The following is a 20425-nucleotide window of genomic DNA, read 5'->3' as shown; positions in this document are numbered from 1 at the left end:
AGTCAAGAAGCCTTGGGCCAGGAGAGCAGACCCACCCAAGCCCGTGGAGAGGGTGAGTTTGCCCCAAAGGCAGAGGATGGGCCTTGCACCTAGTTGCAGTGGAAGAGTCATGCTGCCTCAGGCCTTGGAGAGGGTGAAACACATTCCTTGGGGTTTGGGGAGAGCCTGGCTGCCACCAGATGGAGGGGTTGAGCGTGTGCCCCAGATACAGCAGAGAGTCCGGATGCAGCCATGATCCTTGGAGAGGGTGGAGCCAAGAAAAAGGTAGTCTCCCCAGTGTCCACAAAGGTTGCATTTGGAGAGAGGCAGGCCTCTGCACAGGCCCTTGGAAAGGGTGGGACTGACTGCTGCTTTCAGAAGCCCTGAAGATAAATGACTCTCAGACTTTGAAATCTAATGAACTTTGCCCTGTGGGTTTTCAAAACTGTATGGGGCTGGCGGGTACTCCTGTGATCCTCCTCTCTATGGAAATGGGTATATGTATCCTATGAATGTTCCTCCTTTGTATATCGGCAGCAAATAACTTGTTTTGAGTTTTTATAGGTCCAGAGCCAGAGGAGAACTTTGCCTCAGAACAGACCATGCCTGTAACTAACTTTGATAGGAGTTTGTACTGTTTCTAACTTTGTATTTCATTTGTATTGCTACTGAAATGGTTTAAGGATTTCTGGTATTGTGATGGAATTAATGTATTTTGTATATGAGAAAAACACATTTTTTTTAGGGTCCAGAGGATAGAATGTGCTGGTTTGAAGGGATGCATGTACCCTAGAAAAGCCATGTTTTAATCCTAATCCTATTTTGTAAAGGCAGCTGTTTCTTCTAATCCCTATTCAGAAGTGCATGCTTGAAACTGTAATCAGATCATCTCCCTGGAGATGTGATTTAATCAAGAGTGGCTGGTAAACTGGATTAGGTGGAGGCGTATCTCTACCTATTTGGGTGGGTCTTGATTAGTTTCTGGAGTCCTATAAAAGAGGACACACTTCAGAGAAGAGATAGTTTTGGAGAGAGCAGAGAATACTGTAGCACCAAGAAGCAGAGTCCACCAGTCAGCAACCTTCAGAGATGAAGAAGCAAAATGCCTCCTGGGGAGCTTCATGAAACAGGAAGCCAGGAGAGAGCTAGCACATAATGCCGTGTTGGCCATGTGCCCTTCCAGCCAAGAGAGGAATCTTGTGTGCGCCATGTGCCTTCTCACTTGAGAGAGAGAGACCCTGAACTTCACTGGCCTTCTTGAACCAAGGCATCTTTCCTTGGATGCCTTAGACTGGACATTACTACAGACTTGCTTTAACTGGGACATTTCCTTGGCCTCAGAGCTGTAAACAAGCAACTTATTAAATTCTCCTTGTAAAAAGCCATTCCGTTCCTGGTATATTGTATTCCAGCAGCTAACAAACTAGAACAGATAGTTATGCTATAACATTCAGATTATGCACTTCTTGACCCAGTAAATACACTGCTAGGGATTTAACCCATAATCATACTTCTCATACACAAAAAGATTTTTTACATTATATATTATTATATGTAATATTTTTTCCCAAAGAAAAATGGAAACAACCTATGGACATCTCTACATTGGATATTAGACCCATTAGAAGAATGTTAATAATGAATGATCTACAAGATATATTGATGAATGAAGAAAGCTAAGTACAGAAGGACATGTATAGAACACTCCAATTAGAGTATGTGGTCTTTTAAAAGACTATACAAACATACAAACACACACATACAATCTATATAAATATATATACATACACACATATATATATAAAATTCTTATTTAATCCTCACTTTGAAAAGATGAAAGAGAGCTTCAGAGTGGCTAAGTAATGGGTCCAGGGTCAGAGGGCTGATAAATTTAGAGCTAGCATTCAAATGTAGGTCAATCTGTTTATAAATCTGTATTTTAATTATATAGTAATTATTTAAGTACATGTAGCTCAGAATAAGGTGACTAGGCAATTGAACACTTAATAGAATCAAGAAAAAGATGGAAATTATATAAAAATAAACTAACATTATTTTATAAAATGATGGCATATGATTCATTTTCCAAAAAAAAAAGAATCAATTATAACTGTAGATAATAATCAAAAGCATAAAAAAAGGCAACTAATTGGGAATTTTTTCAATGGACTACAAACAGAAGTTAATTATGAGTGGGTAACAGCAAGACTAAATGCCACCTAGAGTTAAATTAAATCTGAGAAACCATATGGCATCCACAGGAGCTCTGTGAACTGAAATAATATTAAGAAAGGAAGGAAAGAAAGCAGGCAAGGATAAAGGGATTGAGGGAGAAGGAAAGGAGAAGGAAAGAAGGAAGGAAGGAAATCATCTATTCCAATCACTTAAAAATATAAAAGTTCTAGATTAGCTAACACTGTTAATTATAGAAAATTATGCCCTGCATGTGTTTACGGGGTTAAAAATTAACACATTAATTTTTTATATTACAGTATATTTCTGAACAATCAGAAATGCACAAGCAAAACGAATTACAAAGTGATAAGCTACATGCAAGTATCTTAGCAAAGTACCAAGGTATCCAATTATTAATAAGTCTTTTTTGACTTTGACAGGTTTAATCTCTTCAGTAAAAAGAGTAAGTGGAAGACAACAAAATAAACATTATGTTTTCCATGGTCATATATTTTGTATGAAAATGTATAATGTAATACATAAACATTTCTATAATGTTACAATTAAAAAATTAGAAGTAGAAAATGATTGTGTACAAATCTATGGATTAATAATTTTGATCCATATATGCAGAAATATTTCAATTAATGTTTTTGTTTATTAATTCTATGATTCCTAATATTTGAATCTTTTCAGTATTTCCTCATTTCTTTAAGACAGGGGCTTAGTGAAAAAGAAACATTTAACTTAGTTTCAGTTAACAAATTCTTATGGTATTTATATAAAGTATTAAGAGAAGATGGCTCAAAGAAAACCAACGAAATGCAGAGAGGCCAGTCTCTCTAGAACATCAATTAGTTCTATGTTCCTATCCCATATTATTGAAGCCCCTTCCAACATGAAAAAGATAGAATAGGCATAGCCTAGATAAACCTAAAGTGGGAGAAAGATCAAAGGAGATGGTGGAATGCTACAGAGAAAGGTAGGGTTTAACAAATGAGCATGACTGCTGAATCATTATATTGATATTTATTTTAGTCTTCAGTGTCTTGGAGCAGCTAGTAGTAAAAACCTAAAACTGTGAAATTGTAACCCATACCAAACTCTGAAATCTGTTCTGTAACTAAATGTTGCGATGTGCTTTGAAATTCATTGCTTTTTTGTATATATATGTTATTTTTCACAAAAAAGAAAATTAGGTCAACCGTGATGATGACTGCACAGTTATGTGATACTATGAACAACTGATTGAACACTTTGGATGATTACATGGTATAAGAATATATATCAATAAAATTACATTAAAATAAAAAAATAGAAAACCAATGATGGTGTTTTATAGTGACTGAAATCAAAGAATTTTAGAAGCAAAAGGAATTTTTAAAAATCACTTTACAGATGAAGTTCAAAAAGATTCAATGGATGCCCAAAAGTACACAGCTAATAAGCCAGGATAATGAATTCAAGACCAGTACATGTTTAATTTCTATACAATATACCACTTAGAAAAGTAAAATAAAATAAAAATCTGGGCATAATTTAACTAAATATATAAAGTAGCATATTTAATAGTAAAATAATTTGCTTCACTGGAAACCAAGTGTTCTTTTACACATAGAATACTAAATTAATAAAATGCTCCAAGGACTTGAATGCAAACATAAAAATTAACTATGAAAAATTCTTAGGCTACCATATATAAAAAGCTAAGTACAAGGAGGGACACGGTGGCTCAGCAGGCAGAGTTCTTGCCTGCCATGCTGGAGACTGGGGTTCAAGTCTCAGTGCCTGCCCATGCCAAAAAAAAAAAAAGAGAGACAGAGAAAAAAAGTTAAGTACAAAGAGCTGATAATAACTATGATTAAAAAAATGAAATAATTTATTTGTCTACGGGGAGATCAGCAAAATAAACATATATCACTGTGTTGGTTCAAAGTATGTACTCCAGGAAAACTTGTTCTTAAAGTTAATCCATTAGTGCAACATCATATAAAGACCATGAAATACCTTTTAAAAAGTATCTTTTAAAATACAAGTGAAAAGGAAATTATAAAAGCTTGATACATTATCACTAAACATATTCTTGCAAGTAGGGAATGGAGAAAAATCCCCAAAGCAAAGATTATAAATGGTAGAGAAGATAATATTATTGAATAAATTAGTGGATTAATTCCCAATAAGAAGGAAGGAGGAGGAAAGGGAGGAAGGGAGGGACAAAGAAATAATAAATAAAGGGAAGAAAGCAAATGACACAAATTAAAAACACACAGATATACACAGTGAAAGATAATCTCTGAAATAACTTAGGGCAATATTAAGACTAACTTAAAATTAGTGTCTCAAAAAGGGGTAGATAAATGAGATCCTAAATCAAAGCACATAAAATAAATCCTACAATATTTGATCCTACTCATAAAAAATAAGTTCTTTAAATTATTTGTTTTTACCTGATTAATACAAACTAGAACATAAGTAAAATAGTGTGCTTTGGTATGGGTTTACCTGATTCATTTGAAATTCACTGGAATTACTGTAAATCAAAAATACAGTATAAAATTATCTGAATAAGAGCAGTTTAAACTGTCACAGTAATTAATGAACTTCAGTTTGAAAAGAAAAAAGGGCATCAATCAGCATCTGCTATCAGTATTCTGTCCCACAGAGCAAATATCATAAAAGTCTTCCATGAAATAAAGTCAGAGTAGATTAAATCAACTGCTATCACCATGATGGCCCAAGAACAACATGAAATATCTAATTCTGTAGCCAAAACTACTCACCTTGTCTTTGAAGATATGTGAATTTTGGTATATAAAATCTCGGTAACTTTCTGTTCGTACTTTGTCCTAGAGTGGAGGGAGGAAATCATCAAGTTCACAGGATAATCTGAACAAAAACATTTTTTTTAGGTAAGTATTTATTATTTTATTACACATTGCTATTTTTCTACAATTAAGATTTGCCTGGAAAACCAAGCTTCTATTTTATGAAAAGAAAACAATAAAGAACAGAAATAGCAACAACATACAAAGGAAACTTTTATTTTTAAGACCATCACTGAGTTAAGACTTATCTAAGGTCTTAAAAATATGCACATTTTCTTCCTTAAACTCATTATCACTGTAAGACTTCAAACTGATAATTAAAGTTAATATAAGAGAACTTGTTATTTAATAGGGCCTGGAATCTAAAGCCTGACTCCCTGTCATAGACTTACATTAATAAAAGAAGGGAGAAAAAAAAATAAATGTAAAAGTTACAGTTACATATGAAAAATGAAGCTAAACTGAGTAGGCTTTTCTAAGAAAGCCATTGATCAGCACCTATTTGATGTTCCTGTTATTTCTAGACATTTCTGTGTAGGAAATGATGCCTATACTGCTTAGAAGTAAATCATTTGAGCCCTGTAGCTCAATGTAGTTTAAGACTCCTATACTCTATAGAGTCTCACAGGACCTGCGATGAAGAAAGACGTTCAACTCTAAAGTTTATGTGCATTCATGAATAGAACTGGTTCCCTTTTAAATTATCTAAGTTGATACACATACTAACAGCAAATTAAGCAGTAAGGGACTCTACTGCCAAGGAACTAAAATATGAGTATGATTTAATATCACACAGTGAGAATTCAAGTTTTGGGTTTTACAGCAGATAAAAAGAAAACGGTTACAGCAAACGCTATAACGTCAAAATGTTATACAATCTATACCTCCCCCCCACCAAAAAAAATTTTATGTCAACATCGGAATGTTTTAAAAAGGCATATAAGGGAAATCTTAATTTAAAAACAAGTCTTTCCACTCAAAAGGACCTCAAAATTATGGAAGATATCCATAATTAATTCCATGCTTTCTATGATTCTTCTCTAATGTTTTATAAAAATATTTAAATCTTCCCCTGAAAGTTATTTCTGAGAAGTACTAAAAGAATCTAATATTTAAATAAACATGTGCATATACAAACTAATTATTTAATTCTAAAATAGCCCTTTTTAAAGTATACTGTTGTCAGGCAGGCCACAGTGGCTCAGCAGGCAAGCACGCTTGCCTGTTGTGCCAGAGGACCCGGGTTCGGTTCCCGGTGCCTGCCCATGTATAAAAAAAAAAAAAAAAAAAAAAATTAAAGTATACTGTTGTCATATATTTCTACCTATTTTGTGGTCTTATACTGTAAGCATGATTTTTGCTGAAACAACAAAACCTACAAAGGGTGAGCATCAGTCAAGGAAGCAATCACTTGGAAAGCTACCACCAATCACATTGCTCCAGTGTAATCATTAGAATCCCAATTGCTGTCCCAACTCCATGCACTGCTTCTCAACTGAACCACACCACAACCCTTCATTCTCATTCTTTCTATATTCATCTGTTTTATTTTACATGCTCACTGTGATGCAATGAAATGCAAAGTACACCAAACATAGTGCCTTGTACATACCCCAATGTCAATTATTAATTGATCTTTGAAAGAAAACTCCCCTAAACAGATGAAAAAGTAAGCAAATGAAAGATTGGCCCTCTTACAACCATTTCTAAAAATTTATTCTAATCGAATATTAACACTTCAATAAAAAACAAGGTATAAATTCAAACAGAAAATTAATACTTTGTACCAACCTATTAAAACTAAGAAACATAAGAGGACAGAAATAGGGCTCCAATACTAAGAAGCAAGATAGTAGTTTAAGATTAGTGAAGTGTCATGGAATTCTTCCTACAAATATATTTCCAAAAACAAATAAATACTATATATATAAAATGAAAATGAGGGTAAGGACAACAGAAAAGTAACATACTATACATTTTACATAAAAATAATACTAAGTTTTTAGTTTGTCTTCATGAAGGTAGACAGGAACCATGAGTTTCTGCAGATACAACGAGTGGAATGCAGTTATTCCAAATTACTAAATGACAATATGATCTGTCATAAATGTTAAGCAAGGTGAATAATGTGTTTGGAAAACAAAAAAGAGAATGGTGCATCTCATATTTATGAGTTTTCTTCAGAAAGATAAAGTGACCAGGGATTCTGAAAGTTCATAAAACCTACTCCTCTATCAGTTCTATCTTTGGAATTCAAGAAACTTACCTTCAATCTTAACCGTAGAAAGTAAGATGTCAAGCTACTTTATTTGCAATTTTAATTAAAATGGTATGCCAAAATAGTCAATAAAATATCTGAAACTAGGCAACAAAATATCCAAATCATATTCCTAAAAAGCAAAGCCAACTGTTTTCTTCTAAATATAATTCTTATAAATATTAAATTTCTTAATTTCAGTAATAGCACAACTTTGAACAGTTTATGTGCACTAACAAGTGTTCTGATAAGAAACAGAAGAAATATAGCTTGATGCAATGCACAGTGCACCTTCATTCACAGTACATGAATTACTAAATATAAAATGTATTGAATGAAATATACACATACTTCCTACAAACACTTATTCAAGTTATCTCCAAGGAGAAGTAATTACATTGTACAAGAGCTAAGAGAAACTAAGGCATGGAGAATGATATTAATACAGATTCTTAACTGATTCTCTGAAAGAGAAAAGATAGCACTGGAAACTTCAAGCTAGAGCTTTCTAAATCTTTCACCATCAAAAAGACTTAAAGATGGTCAGGTGTGAAGAATCTCTAGTTATTGATATTCTTTGTTGCAAAGTATAACAAATCTCAGGGCAGAGATTTGTAAATGATAAGCACACAAACTGGATTTTCCTGATAATTTGTAATGACAACACTAATATATATAACTATGCATATAGACAAATTAATCTCACTGACCTTTACTTATTTGAAAAAACCCAACACATTTTTTACACCAAAAACAGTACAAATCCATGGCATTTAAATTGACAGGATGATTTAAAATTACTTAAACTCCCTTAAAGAAAATATTCACGATACAATAAACTTAGTTTTATCAAAGAAAATGGAGTAAGTCAATTTCTTTTAAGCAAATTCAGCCTGGAATTAATATAATTTATTACTTATAATAAGATATGTTATTTGTAATGCTATGCCATTACCCAACTATCAACAAAAAAGACAACCAACTGTGACATGTCATTAGTAAAGTAATGATATGACATTGCTTTAAAAGACCCAATGTAATTACATTTACTATGAATCAGCAAACCTTCACTCTGTAATCCTGCAAAACAGACTCAACAAAATACATACATGTTATAAAATATGTTTGATTATTTTAAAAGCATATGCTGCCAGTAGACTTAGTCTTAAGGTCTCCATGAAATGAGAATCTTTTGAGGAAGGATTTATGAAGGAAAACCTTCATAATGAAAGGTAATGGTGGCATATAAAATTCACACAAACATTTAAAATTTTCAATATTTTTAAAACCCAACTTTTATTTTGCACTAATTAAGAAATTTTTGGTTTCACCGAGTTCATTACATTTTGCTACTTTAAAACTTATACTAATACTCTAATGAACTGTATAACTACCAAATATAACTGGAAACCTAGTTCTATTTTAAACAGACATTATATTAAACTAACCAGATTTAAATTACTGCTTTGATCAATTTAGGAAACACTTCTATATCAATGACCCCAAATGTAAAAAAATTTATACTATAACTGTGAGATATGTAATAAAATTTTATCAAAGAATTATTATTTGCCTAAACTAAAGTCAGTATTGCTATTTAAACATAAAAATCAATCATTTCCTTTGAACATTAAAAGCAAATGCATATTTTAATTATTCCTATTTAGTGTTGCTCTTGGAAGACTAAAATCACCAGCAGTTGTTTTTTCCCAACACCTGAGTTTAATCAAAAAGTGATTTCAGTGAGAGACGCAGGTTCGATTTCCGATGCCTGCCCATGCAAAAAGAATAATAATAATTTCATAATAAAGATTAATTGAAAAGAATTTACAATTTCTTTAATGCCTGATTCCTGCCCCAGAGGAGCTATTAAGAATCAGAGGCTTAAAAAGCAGTTCTTCTACAGTATATGTATGAAGAAACTGTTTTATTGTTTTTAATTCAGTATGAATTTGGCACATTTATGCTTTTTATGCTTTTTTTTCTAACCTTTAGCATTTCTTCATGTATCCCATAATGCCCATACGAGCTGAAATAAACACCATCTTCATCCTCCTGGAGGTCCGCAATAGCAGCAGTAGACGACGAGCAGGTTCTGACATCGGCGTTCATCACAAAATCCTGAGCAAATTGTCTGTAATCAATTTGAAATACACCCTTGAGACAGGTTTACTGGACCATGAAAAAAGGAAAACTAGAGGTTGAAAAGAGGAAGGGGGAGGAGTGGAGTGTGATAAGCCTTTTAAATCATATTCTATCTCAAGCAAGGGAAAGCTCCCCCTGCTGGATCTTAAGCAACGGCCCAGACAAACTTGGAAGCATTCCTTCCACAAACCATACAAGCACTGCCAACTGCAGATTACAGCTTTTTATATTGTTCAACTGAACAAAATTGATTGCATTATCTTTATTTAACTTTATTTCTATTTTTCCCCAAATCTTTTTTAGCAGCTAAATCAACACAGAATATTTCAACTCTATTAAATTCTTTAGAATCATATTATCTCATAGAAGGGTTAAACAAAAAGTTGAACCAAATTGAGAATTATTTACATATACCAACTTCAGCTCTAAAACTCAGTTTCCTCTCTCAACAGGACACATTCAGAATCCATAACAAATGCATGGGGGAAGAATGCAAATGCTGGTCAGATAGCAAAGTTGGTGGTGTTTATTATCTACACTACAAAAAATCTCAGAATTAGGGAAGGAAAAATATGATTAGCTACTACATTTGCTGCTGGACATTTTGACAAACCATCAACTGTGTATTTGGGCAGTAGCAACCAGCTTAAAATCCATCACGTGAAACTGTGAGGTATATCATTAAGGTGTGATCTGCAGAACACGAGCATTTGGGAGCTTGACAGAAATGCGGCATCTCAGGCCCTACACCAGAACACCTGCATCCACATTTTTTTTGTTCTAAGAAATGATCATGATGATGAATATACAACTATGTGATGATACTGTGAATTACTAATTATATATCAAGAAAGGAATGATCATAGATTATATGGTAAGAATGTGTTTATATGTTCTTATATTGAATAAAAAAAAAAAAAAAGATAGTCGACAGGGTGGGCAATGGTGGTTCAGTGGCACAGTTCTTGCCTGCCATGCCAGAGACCTGGGTTTGATTCCCGGAGCTCAATCATGCAAAAAAAAAAAAAAAAAGTCAACAAGAATTTTAAAGTCAGTCAGATTTATGTTGATTGCAGATAAAGAGACAGCAAATGCTTTAACATTATAGATACAAGAATTAATTAAAATATATTTTTTTATGACAATTTTGTAAGTTGGGGTCATATTTATTTTTGAGTTGCAGGTATAAAAATATGGAAAGAAACTGTTTATGAAATATTTGTTTGTGTTTTAAAATAAAATTCTCAACAATAACAACAAAAAAATCTACATTTTTAACAAGACTCCCCCCAGGTGATTTGCACCTTAAATTTTGAGAAGTACTATACCAATAGAATGCTGATTTATTCATAAAATAAAACCATCCCAAATGTATCTGGTCTCCTGATTAAATGCTGCATCACAATTACATTTTTTTTCATGGGCAGGCACCCAGAATCAAACCAGGTCTCCAGCATGGCAGGCGAGAATTCTGCCGCTGAGCCACTACCGCCCCATAATTAATTTTGATCATTTAAAAACAAAATTTTCAACCCTGTATTTTCCCCAAACCTAAAACCTGTTAATCCCTCCACTTTAAAAATTCAGGGCAGAAAATATAACATGAAGAAATCTATTAGAAACAAGAAATTCTACAGACGACAATCTCAAAGAACAAAAACACTAGAGAACAAAACTTTGCAATTACCATTAGCAAAGATAATCATGAAAAACATGAGAAAAACTAAAAGCACAAAATTTTATATTAATCAACTATATACATAACGTATAAAAATGCTACATCTCTTTAATATTGCCAAAATTAAATATCTACACTGTGCTTTCTAATGTATGAAATGTTTTACCATATTCTATCTTTTCATTAGATATATGATTTTTGGCAACTAAACAATTAATTTTATATAAGATTGATAAATTACTTCATTCTTTGCAGATCTTCTTGTGCTCTAGCTAATGAAGCTTCAGCAGACAGTGCCCTGGCTTCCATGTGTTTCAATTTTTCAACAACAGATGTATTTTCACTGAGTCCATTAGGGTATGAAAATGGGAGTGACATTGGCTCATAAAGATCTTCTATATCTAAGGAAATAAATGGACATTATTTTCAGGATTTCTTATAACAATTAAACAAGTACAAATATGTTAGAAATAAGTATATACTAAGTACCTATTATGTGCTCAACTGAGAAAAATACGTTTAATTAAATAAACATTTAATATCCAAATTGTTTCTATTTGAATTCAAAAAGCATGCTGTTAGTCTGAGTTTTTCATTAGTCAGCTAAAATGATCACATATCTAAGCATTAATTATACTGAATCAAATTCAGGAAGAAAAGGTTTGCTAGGGAGCAAAAACTATTTATTGATCACCAGACATCATTCAAGTACATGCATTACATATCATTTCATCCTCAAAACAAAACTAAGATGTAAATATTTACCCCTATTTTGACGTGGAAAATAAAAAATTTCAGAGAGATTAAGTGAAGTGACTGCCCAAAGACATACAGATGTTTAATGAAGGAGCTAAAATTGAAACCTAGGCCTGTATTTCTAATCCATGTTCTTGCCACTACACAAGGCCACCTCTGAGCCTTCATGTCTTTCACTACTTTAACAGCAGGTAGTCATTCAGATTTTCCTCAAGGATAGTATCTGGATAAAGAATTCTTTAATTCTTAACTACTTCTTTATGGGCAACAGGAAATGGAATCTATAAACTAATGTCTAGCTCATTCAAAATCCCTGATTTAAACTAAGTTGATGATACATAAATCATTAACTTCTGTTGCAGAACTAATAATTCTGCAAACAGAAGTTAATAGAGTTAGTGAATTTTACAAAACCATGTCCATTTTCTAGTAATTAACTCTCATATCAACTCAAAGTATTAAAAGTACAGATAGTACATTTTTTCCTCATTATTACATGGAAGAAATTAACATCATATTCTTTAATCCTACTTAGTTTTTTAGCTGTGATACCTCTGAAGAAATTTCTTCAAACTTGGGAAAAACAAGCTTAACAAACACATGATGAGATTATAATTTAGAATTAGAGCCTAACCTGGAACTTCTTGTTATGAAAGGAGGTTAGTGCCACTAATCTCTAAATTCATGTCTAGCCAATCTGGATTATATAATTTAAATCACTCTGGCAGAATACTGAGTCATTGTTAAAACAAAAAAAAGTAGATTCATTCACTATTTAATTCATCAAAAATTAATGAGAGAGAAAAGAAAACATTTCCAAATGATTCAGGGACAGTGGACCATATTTTCTACTTCTCCTACAAGCTTCATTTGCATTATGCTTTCAAAATTCTTCAACTGCTTGCAAACCACCTTACTGGCTTAAGTTCTGAACTAGAACTGAAAAAATAAAATTGGTTTCTCTGCTTTGGTAGGTTTTGCTTTCTGACACAATAAAAATTACTCAATAAAAACTTTTTAACATTAATAATATGCAGATAATCATAAATTAAAGGCTAAACTTACACACTGGAAAAGGAGAAAGGATTCAGTAAACATTAAGAATCAAATCTATTTATGAAAACAGTCTAATTCAAAGTCCTAACTTATTTAGAAAAATGTATTTCCTAATTCACATTCCATCTCAGGATGTTCAAACCATCTGTAAACTTCATTTCAGGTAGTTGAAAACTATCACAAGATCTGCTGACAGCACCAGAAAATATACAGAAAGATCAGTTCTCTTCTCTTCATTACTAATTTGCAACAAGGCAAAATATAGAACTTAAGATAGATCATAAAAGGAGAACCCGAGAGAGAATCCCTTGGCAGAACACAGCCTCCATGCCCACTACTTCTGCTGCCTTCATTTTCCTAAGCTGTTAAATAGGAATTATAATATTTTACTCAAAAATTTATTCTGAAGACCAAAACAGACATCTACATAATGATACCTGGCACCATCCAGCATTTAGGATGTGCTCTTAAGATACTCATTCTCTCCTCCACTGAAAACAATGGAATCAAAGAGAAAAGTATTTCCTACAGAGAATTTTGCCAGAATGCTTTTGTTCTGCACAGAATAAACTTGGCTATGTAGAAAATAAAAGAAATTTGAGGGTAGCTCCTGAGGTAAACAAGAGTTGCTTTATTTCAAAAGACAGGAAATATAGGAACATATTTACAGGCTAAAGTAAGAGTAGTGAGAGGTTTAAAACAGGATAACTTATAAAGCAGGGGGTCAGAAGAGGCAAAATGGAGAGTTTCTAAATACTCAAATATAGGAAATCACCTAAAACACAAGGAGTGAGTGGTTAAAGATGCAAAACAATCAGGTAGTACAATAGACAACCAATGTTCACAACATACTAACTAAGGATTACTTCCCACGATACTTAACCCCCATAAATCGATAAGGAAATGACCAAAAGAAAAATGGGCAAAGAATATTCTACACAAGATGAAATATCAACAGCCAGCACAATTTTTTTTAATACTCAGTCTCATTAGTATTCAAGAAAAAGACAAATTAAAACAAAGACATAAGTTTGACAAACTTAAGCAGTTTGATACAACCAAATTGGTAAGGGGTTGGTGAGATGGATACTCATACCTTACTGGTGTGCATGAAAATTAGTAGAGTGAGGTACTGGCAAAATCTCCTAGTTCAATCTATGTATATCCTATGACTCAACAACTATACCTCTTGGTAGCTCCTACCTGCATATGAGACTTATACAAGAACATATACTACAATAAAAATAATTTAAGATGCTCTACATAGATAAAACAAACAGTTAAACTATGATATATTCATACTACTGTAGCATATGAAAAATTCTAGGACAAATTAAATTTTCTAACATGAAACCATCTGAAAGACAGGCCACTGCATAGATAAATAAAGTTGGAAATGGTACATACAATATAATGTTTATGTAAAGAACAACATTAATAGCTCAACATTTTTGTGAAAAAAACATGTATAAAAGCATAGAAAAAATCATTAAAAACTAATTACTAAAATGATTACCACTGGAGAGAGGACAGATATTCAGAATGGCAGGTAAGGGGTTTTAAACACATATATATGTTTACCTTACTCTGTTTTTTGGTTATATATATAAAACCTTGCAAATAAAATTTAATAGTTTTTTTTTTCCTGCCCTTCTTTTATAGCTAACTTATCCAAGGCCAAAAAAAGTCTTTGCACTTGTTCTTTCTGAAATCATACACTAGTGTTGTTTACAAATGTTAAATGGCAATATGGGGGGGAAGTTATAAGAGGGAAGGTAGGAAGCGGAAAGAGTTCATACCTAATGGTCTATATTTTCTCTATATAGGCTCAAAGATTATCTTGTTTGTACAGAGCTGGACATAATGAAAACAAACCGAAACTATGTGAAGCCACAGAGAGACCCCCAAAATGACAGATTCTGGAAGGCAGCCAATATTTGGGAAAAAGGAATAGTATTTCTCATTTTCACAGCTTCTAGTCCAAGGGCAGGTTGTAAGTTGCAGGCAGTAGGGTAGTTTAACTGGTATAGAAAACCTAGGTAGTTATGGCCTGAGGAACCAGAGGACAGAGTTCAAGGCCACTCAAATATGAGGGCAATTCCTGAAATTAAAAAGCCAGAGGTGGGGAACCGAAATTTAAATTCAGACCAAATCTTTGATGCCTGAACCATGCACATATAAGGTAAACTCTAGTTTAGCTAAAGCTAAAGGAACTAAATTGAGTTTAAGCTATCACCCAACAGACAGAGCATGTAGTTTAAGTACAACCAAGTTACTGACCTGGAAAAAAAGGAATGAAAACCAGTTCTTTAGAGGAATATAATAGAATTCAGTCTCTACAATGTAAATTCGATATTAAAAATGTCTATAATATAATTAAAAATCACATGACATAAACCTAACAGGAAAATATGTCCTATTCTCATAAAAAAAAAAAAGGAAAAGACAACAGAAACCAACCCAAAGATGACCAGATGCTGTAATTAGCAGGCAAAGATACTAAAGCAGCTTTTAAAAAATATGATCAATAACATAAAAGTAACATGTTTCTAAGGATAAGACGACAGTAAAAGAAGCATGCTTCTATGAATATGATGACAGATGGTGGTGGTCTGAAGCTTTATGAAGCCAGAAAAACATGCTCTTAAATCTAATCCATTCCTATGGATATGAATCCATTATAAGTAAGACTTTTTGATGAGGTTATTTCAGTTAAAGTATGGCCTGTCTCAGTCAGGAAGGGTCCTAATCCTATTACTGGAGTCTGTTATAAATGGAATGAAATTCAGACAGAAAGAGAGAACGCCACAGCCAGAGCAGCCAAAAAGCTGAGAATCAACAGACCCTGAGAGAAAAGGGAGAGTCCAGGGGATGCTGTCATGTGACAAGGTAAGGAGTAACGACCACTGGCAGCCAACCCCAAAACGTCACAAGCTTTGGGAAGGTCTCACCACATTGATGGTGAGACCTTGATTTTCATTTTTTTTTTAAAGCTCAAAACCATGAGCAATAAATAAATGGGAGCTCCTCAAAATTAAACACTTTTGTGTATCAAAGAACTTCATCAAGAAAGTAGAAAGACAGCCTACACAATGGGAGATAATATTTGGAAATGACATATCAGATAAAGGTCTAGTATCCAGAATATATAAAGAGATTGTTCAACTCAACAACAAAAAGACAGCCAACCCAATTACAAAATGGGAAAAAGACTTGAACAGACACCTATCAGAAGAGGAAATACGGATGGCCAAGAGGCACATGAAGAAATGCTCAATGTCCCTGGCCATTAGAGAAATGCAAATCAAAACCACAATGAGATATCATCTCACACCCACCAGAATGGCCATTATCAACAAAACAGAAAATGACAAGTGCTGGAGAGGATGCGGAGAAAGAGGCACACTTATCCACTGTTGGTGGGAATGTCAAATGGTGCAACCACTGTGGAAGGCAGTTTGGCGGTTCCTCAAAAAGCTGAATATAGAATTGCCATACGACCCAGCAATACCATTGCTAGGTATCTACTCAAAGGACTTAAGGGCAAAGACACAAACGGACATTTGCACAGCAATGTTTATAGCAGCGTTATTTACAATTGCAAAGAGATGGAAACAGCCAAAATGTCCATCAACAGAAGAATGGCTAAATAAACTGTGGTATATACATACGATGGAATATTATGCAGCTTTAAGACAAGATAAACTTATGAAGCATGTGATAACATGGATGGACCTAGAGAATATTATGCTGAGTGAGTCCAGCCAAAAACTAAAGGACAAATACTGTATGGTCCCACTGATGTGAACGGACATTTGAGAATAAACCTGAAATATGTCAATGGTAACAGAGTCCAGCAGGAGTTAGAAACAGGGTAAGATAATGGGTAATTGGAGCAGAAGGGATACAGACTGTGCAACAGGACTAGATAGAAAAACTCAAAAATGGACAGCACAATAATACCTAATTGTAAAGTAATCATGTTAAAACACTGAATGAAGCTGCATCTGAGCTACAGGGTTTTTTTTGTTGTTGTTTTTTACTATTATTACTACTTTTATTTCTTTTCTCTATATTAACATTTTATATCTTTTTCTGTTGTGTCGCTAGTTCCTCTAAACCGATGTAAATGTACTAAGAAACGATGATCATGCATCTATGTGATGATGTTAAGAATTAATGAGTGCATATGTAGAACGGTATGATTTCTAAATGTTGTGTTAATTTCTTTTTTTTTCTTTTTTTCTTTCTTTCCGTTAATAAAAAAAAAAAAAATTAACCAAACAAAACAAACCACCACCAACAACCAAAAACCATAAACAAATCAATAAAGCAAAAATAAAAACCCCCCCAAAAAAAAAAAACCATGAGCAATTAAATTCTCACTGTTTAAACCAATCCACTGCATGATACTTGTTTTTGAGCTGCAAAGGAAATGAAAACAACAGACAATCCAGCAGACATTATGAAACAAACCTAAAAAATCCTAGAACTGAAAAACAGACAACCTAAAATAGAAAAATTCACTGAACAGGTACATCCTACTCAAACCGCTGAAAACCAATGATAAAGAGAGCATCGTAAAATCAACCAGAGAAAATGACATACTACCACAAAGAGCATACTGATTTGAAATATTGCTAAATTCACATCAGAAACCACAGAGGCCGAAGTCAATGGAACATCTTTAAAGCTGAAAAATGTATCAACAGCCAAAAACATATCCAGTCAAGCCCCATTATAAGAAATAATGGAGTTTCTACAGGAGAAAGGAAACTGATAACCAAATAAAAACCTGTGCCTTCTTAACAGAATGAACAACATAGAAAATGATAAATACCTGCAAAATATAAATGTCTATTTTCCTCTCGTTAAAAAAAGAAACAGCAGGACTTCTGGAGAAGATGGCGGCTTAGTAAGACGCGCGAATCTTAGTTCCTCCTCCAGAACAGCTACTAGGGGAGTAGAAACGATACAGAACAGCTCCCAGAGCCACGACAGAGATCAAAAAGACAGCGTACCCCATCCTGGAGCGGGTGACTGGCTGAGAGAACCCGCTCCGGTGAGATCGCCGAGGGGTGCGGGCTTCACCGGGCGGGGCGGCAAGCGGCCAGAGTTCCTCCCTTCCCGGGCCGGCTGGGAGAATTGGACAGGCGGTCCCCTCAAGCCGCGGCGGCTGGCGCCCACACCACGTGCAGCCCCCCCGACCAACTGAGAGAATTGGATCGGAAATCCCCAGGCCGCGGAGAACGGTGACGGGGGTGGGGGTCCCTTCCAAACACGTGACTCCTCGGGAACGGTGCACTCTCCCGGGCAGGCCGCGGCGGCTGGCGCCCTCCCGCCACGCTTGGTGCCCCGGGCCGATTAGGAAATTCAGACGGGCGCTCTCCCGGGCTGCGGCGGCCGTCGACCCTCTCCGTGTTCGGACCCTGGGCCGGCTGGCACTCTTCCAAGCCGCTTTGGCTGGCGAACCTCCCCGACGGCGAGTTTTTCAAAGTTAAAGGACCGACAGCACCTTTTACTGGTGGGACCTGCAGACAAACGTGTGCCACGAGCGCCACCTACTGGGCAGGATAAGAAAAACAGATCCCAGATATTTCACAGAAAAATCTTCCAAATTGTTGGGTCCAGCACCCAGGGAAATCTGACTAAATGCCCAGACGCCAGCAGAAGATAACGGATCACGCTCAAAAAATTGAAAATATGGCCCAGTCAAAGGAACAAACCAATAGTTCAAATGAGATACAGGAGCTGAGACAACTAATGCTGAATATACGAACAGAAATGGAAAACCTCTTCAAAAACGAAATCGATAAATTGAGGGAGGACATGAAGAAGACATGGGCTGAACAAAAAGAAGAAATAGAAAAACTGAAAAAACAAATCACAGAACTTATGGGAGTGAAGGATAAAGTAGAAAAGATGGAAAAAACAATGGATACCTACAATGATAGATTTAAAGAGACAGAATTAGTGATTTGGAGGATGGAACATCTGAATTGCAAAAAGAAACAGAAACTATCAGGAAAAGAATGGAAAAATTTGAACAGGGTATCAGGGAACTGAAGGACAATATGAACCGTACAAATATACGTGTTGTGGGTGTCCCAGAAGGAGAAGAGAAGGGAAAAGGAGGAGAAAAACTAATGGAAGAAATTATCACTGAAAACTTCCCAACTCTTATGAAAGACCTAAAACTACAGATCCAAGAAGTGCAGCGCACCCCAAAGAGATTAGACCCAAATAGGCATTCTCCAAGACACTTACTAGTTAGAATGTCAGAGGTCAAAGAGAAAGAGAGGATCTTGAAAGCAGCAAGAGAAAAACAATCCATCACATAAAGGGAAACCCAATAAGACTATGTGTAGATTTCTCAGCAGAAACCATGGAGGCTAGAAGACAGTGGGATGATATATTTAACTTACTAAAAGAGAAAAACTGCCAACCAAGACTCCTATATCCAGCAAAATTGTCCTTCAAAAATGAGGGAGAAATTAAAGCATTCTCAGACAAAAAGTCACTGAGAGAATTTGTGACCAAGAGACCAGCTCTGCAAGAAATACTAAAGGGAGCACTAGAGTCAGATACGAAAAGACAGAAGAGAGAGGTATGGAGAAGAGTGTAGAAAGAAGGAAAGTCAGATATGATATATATAATACAAAAGGCAAAATGGTAGAGGAAAATATTATCCAAACAGTAATAACACTAAATGTTAATGGACTGAATTCCCCAATCAAAAGACATAGACTGGCAAATGGATTAAAAAACAGGATCCTTCCATATGCTGTCTACAGGAAACACATCTTAGACCCAAAGATAAATATAGGTTGAAAGTGAAAGGTTGGGAAAAGATATTTCATGCAAATAACAACCAGAAAAGAGCAGGAGTGGCTACACTAATATCCAACAAATTAGACTTCAAATGTAAAACAGTTAAAAGAGACAAAGAAGGACACTATATACTAATAAAAGGAACAATTCAACAAGAAGACATAACAATCATAAATATTTACGCACCGAACCAGAATGCCCCAAAATACGTGAGGAATACACTGCAAACACTGAAAAGGGAAATAGACACATATACCATAATAGTTGGAGACTTCAATTCCCCACTCTCATCAATGGACAGAACATCTAGACAGAGGATCAATAAAGAAATAGAGAATCTGAGTATTACTATAATGAGCTAGACTTAACAGACATTTATAGGACATTACATCCCACAACAGCAGGATACACCTTTTTCTCAAGTGCTCATGGATCATTCTCAAAGATAGACCATATGCTGGGTCACAAAGCAAGTCTTAACAAATTTAAAAAGATTGAAATCATACACAACACTTTCTCATTTGAATTGTTGGTTTGTTCCTTTGACTGGTCCATATCTTCAATTTTTCTAGTATGATTTGTTATTTTTTGCTGGCATCTAGGCATTTAATTACCTTAATTAGTTTATTCTGGAGATTGTTTTCATTTTTTTTTTTTACCTAGGATTTTCTTGCTGGATGACTTTGTTGTCTATCTGTTCTTTGACATTAGATTCAGTTCAGC

At 34.5% G+C, this 20425-nt stretch overlaps 1 protein-coding gene across 2 annotated transcripts in view; it reads right to left on the bottom strand.

Annotated features, from left to right (window-relative positions):
* The window catches only part of PRMT3 (protein arginine methyltransferase 3), a 174688-nt gene that overhangs the window by 145025 nt on the left and 9238 nt on the right, over positions 1-20425 (bottom strand). For both annotated transcript variants that reach the window (XM_077114223.1, XM_077114222.1), the window contains exons 6-8: positions 11301-11460; positions 9226-9370; positions 4935-5000 (exon numbers count right to left, since the gene is read on the bottom strand). In XM_077114223.1, the coding sequence (XP_076970338.1) occupies positions 4935-5000; positions 9226-9370; positions 11301-11460 (371 nt within the window). The remainder of the gene's footprint in view (positions 1-4934; positions 5001-9225; positions 9371-11300; positions 11461-20425) is intronic.

This window comes from Tamandua tetradactyla, chromosome 8 (assembly GCF_023851605.1).
Source record: "Tamandua tetradactyla isolate mTamTet1 chromosome 8, mTamTet1.pri, whole genome shotgun sequence".
Classification (NCBI taxonomy): domain Eukaryota; kingdom Metazoa; phylum Chordata; class Mammalia; order Pilosa; family Myrmecophagidae; genus Tamandua; species Tamandua tetradactyla.
Note: the sequence above shows the minus strand (reverse complement) of the source record. Positions and strands in the feature narration are given on the sequence as shown.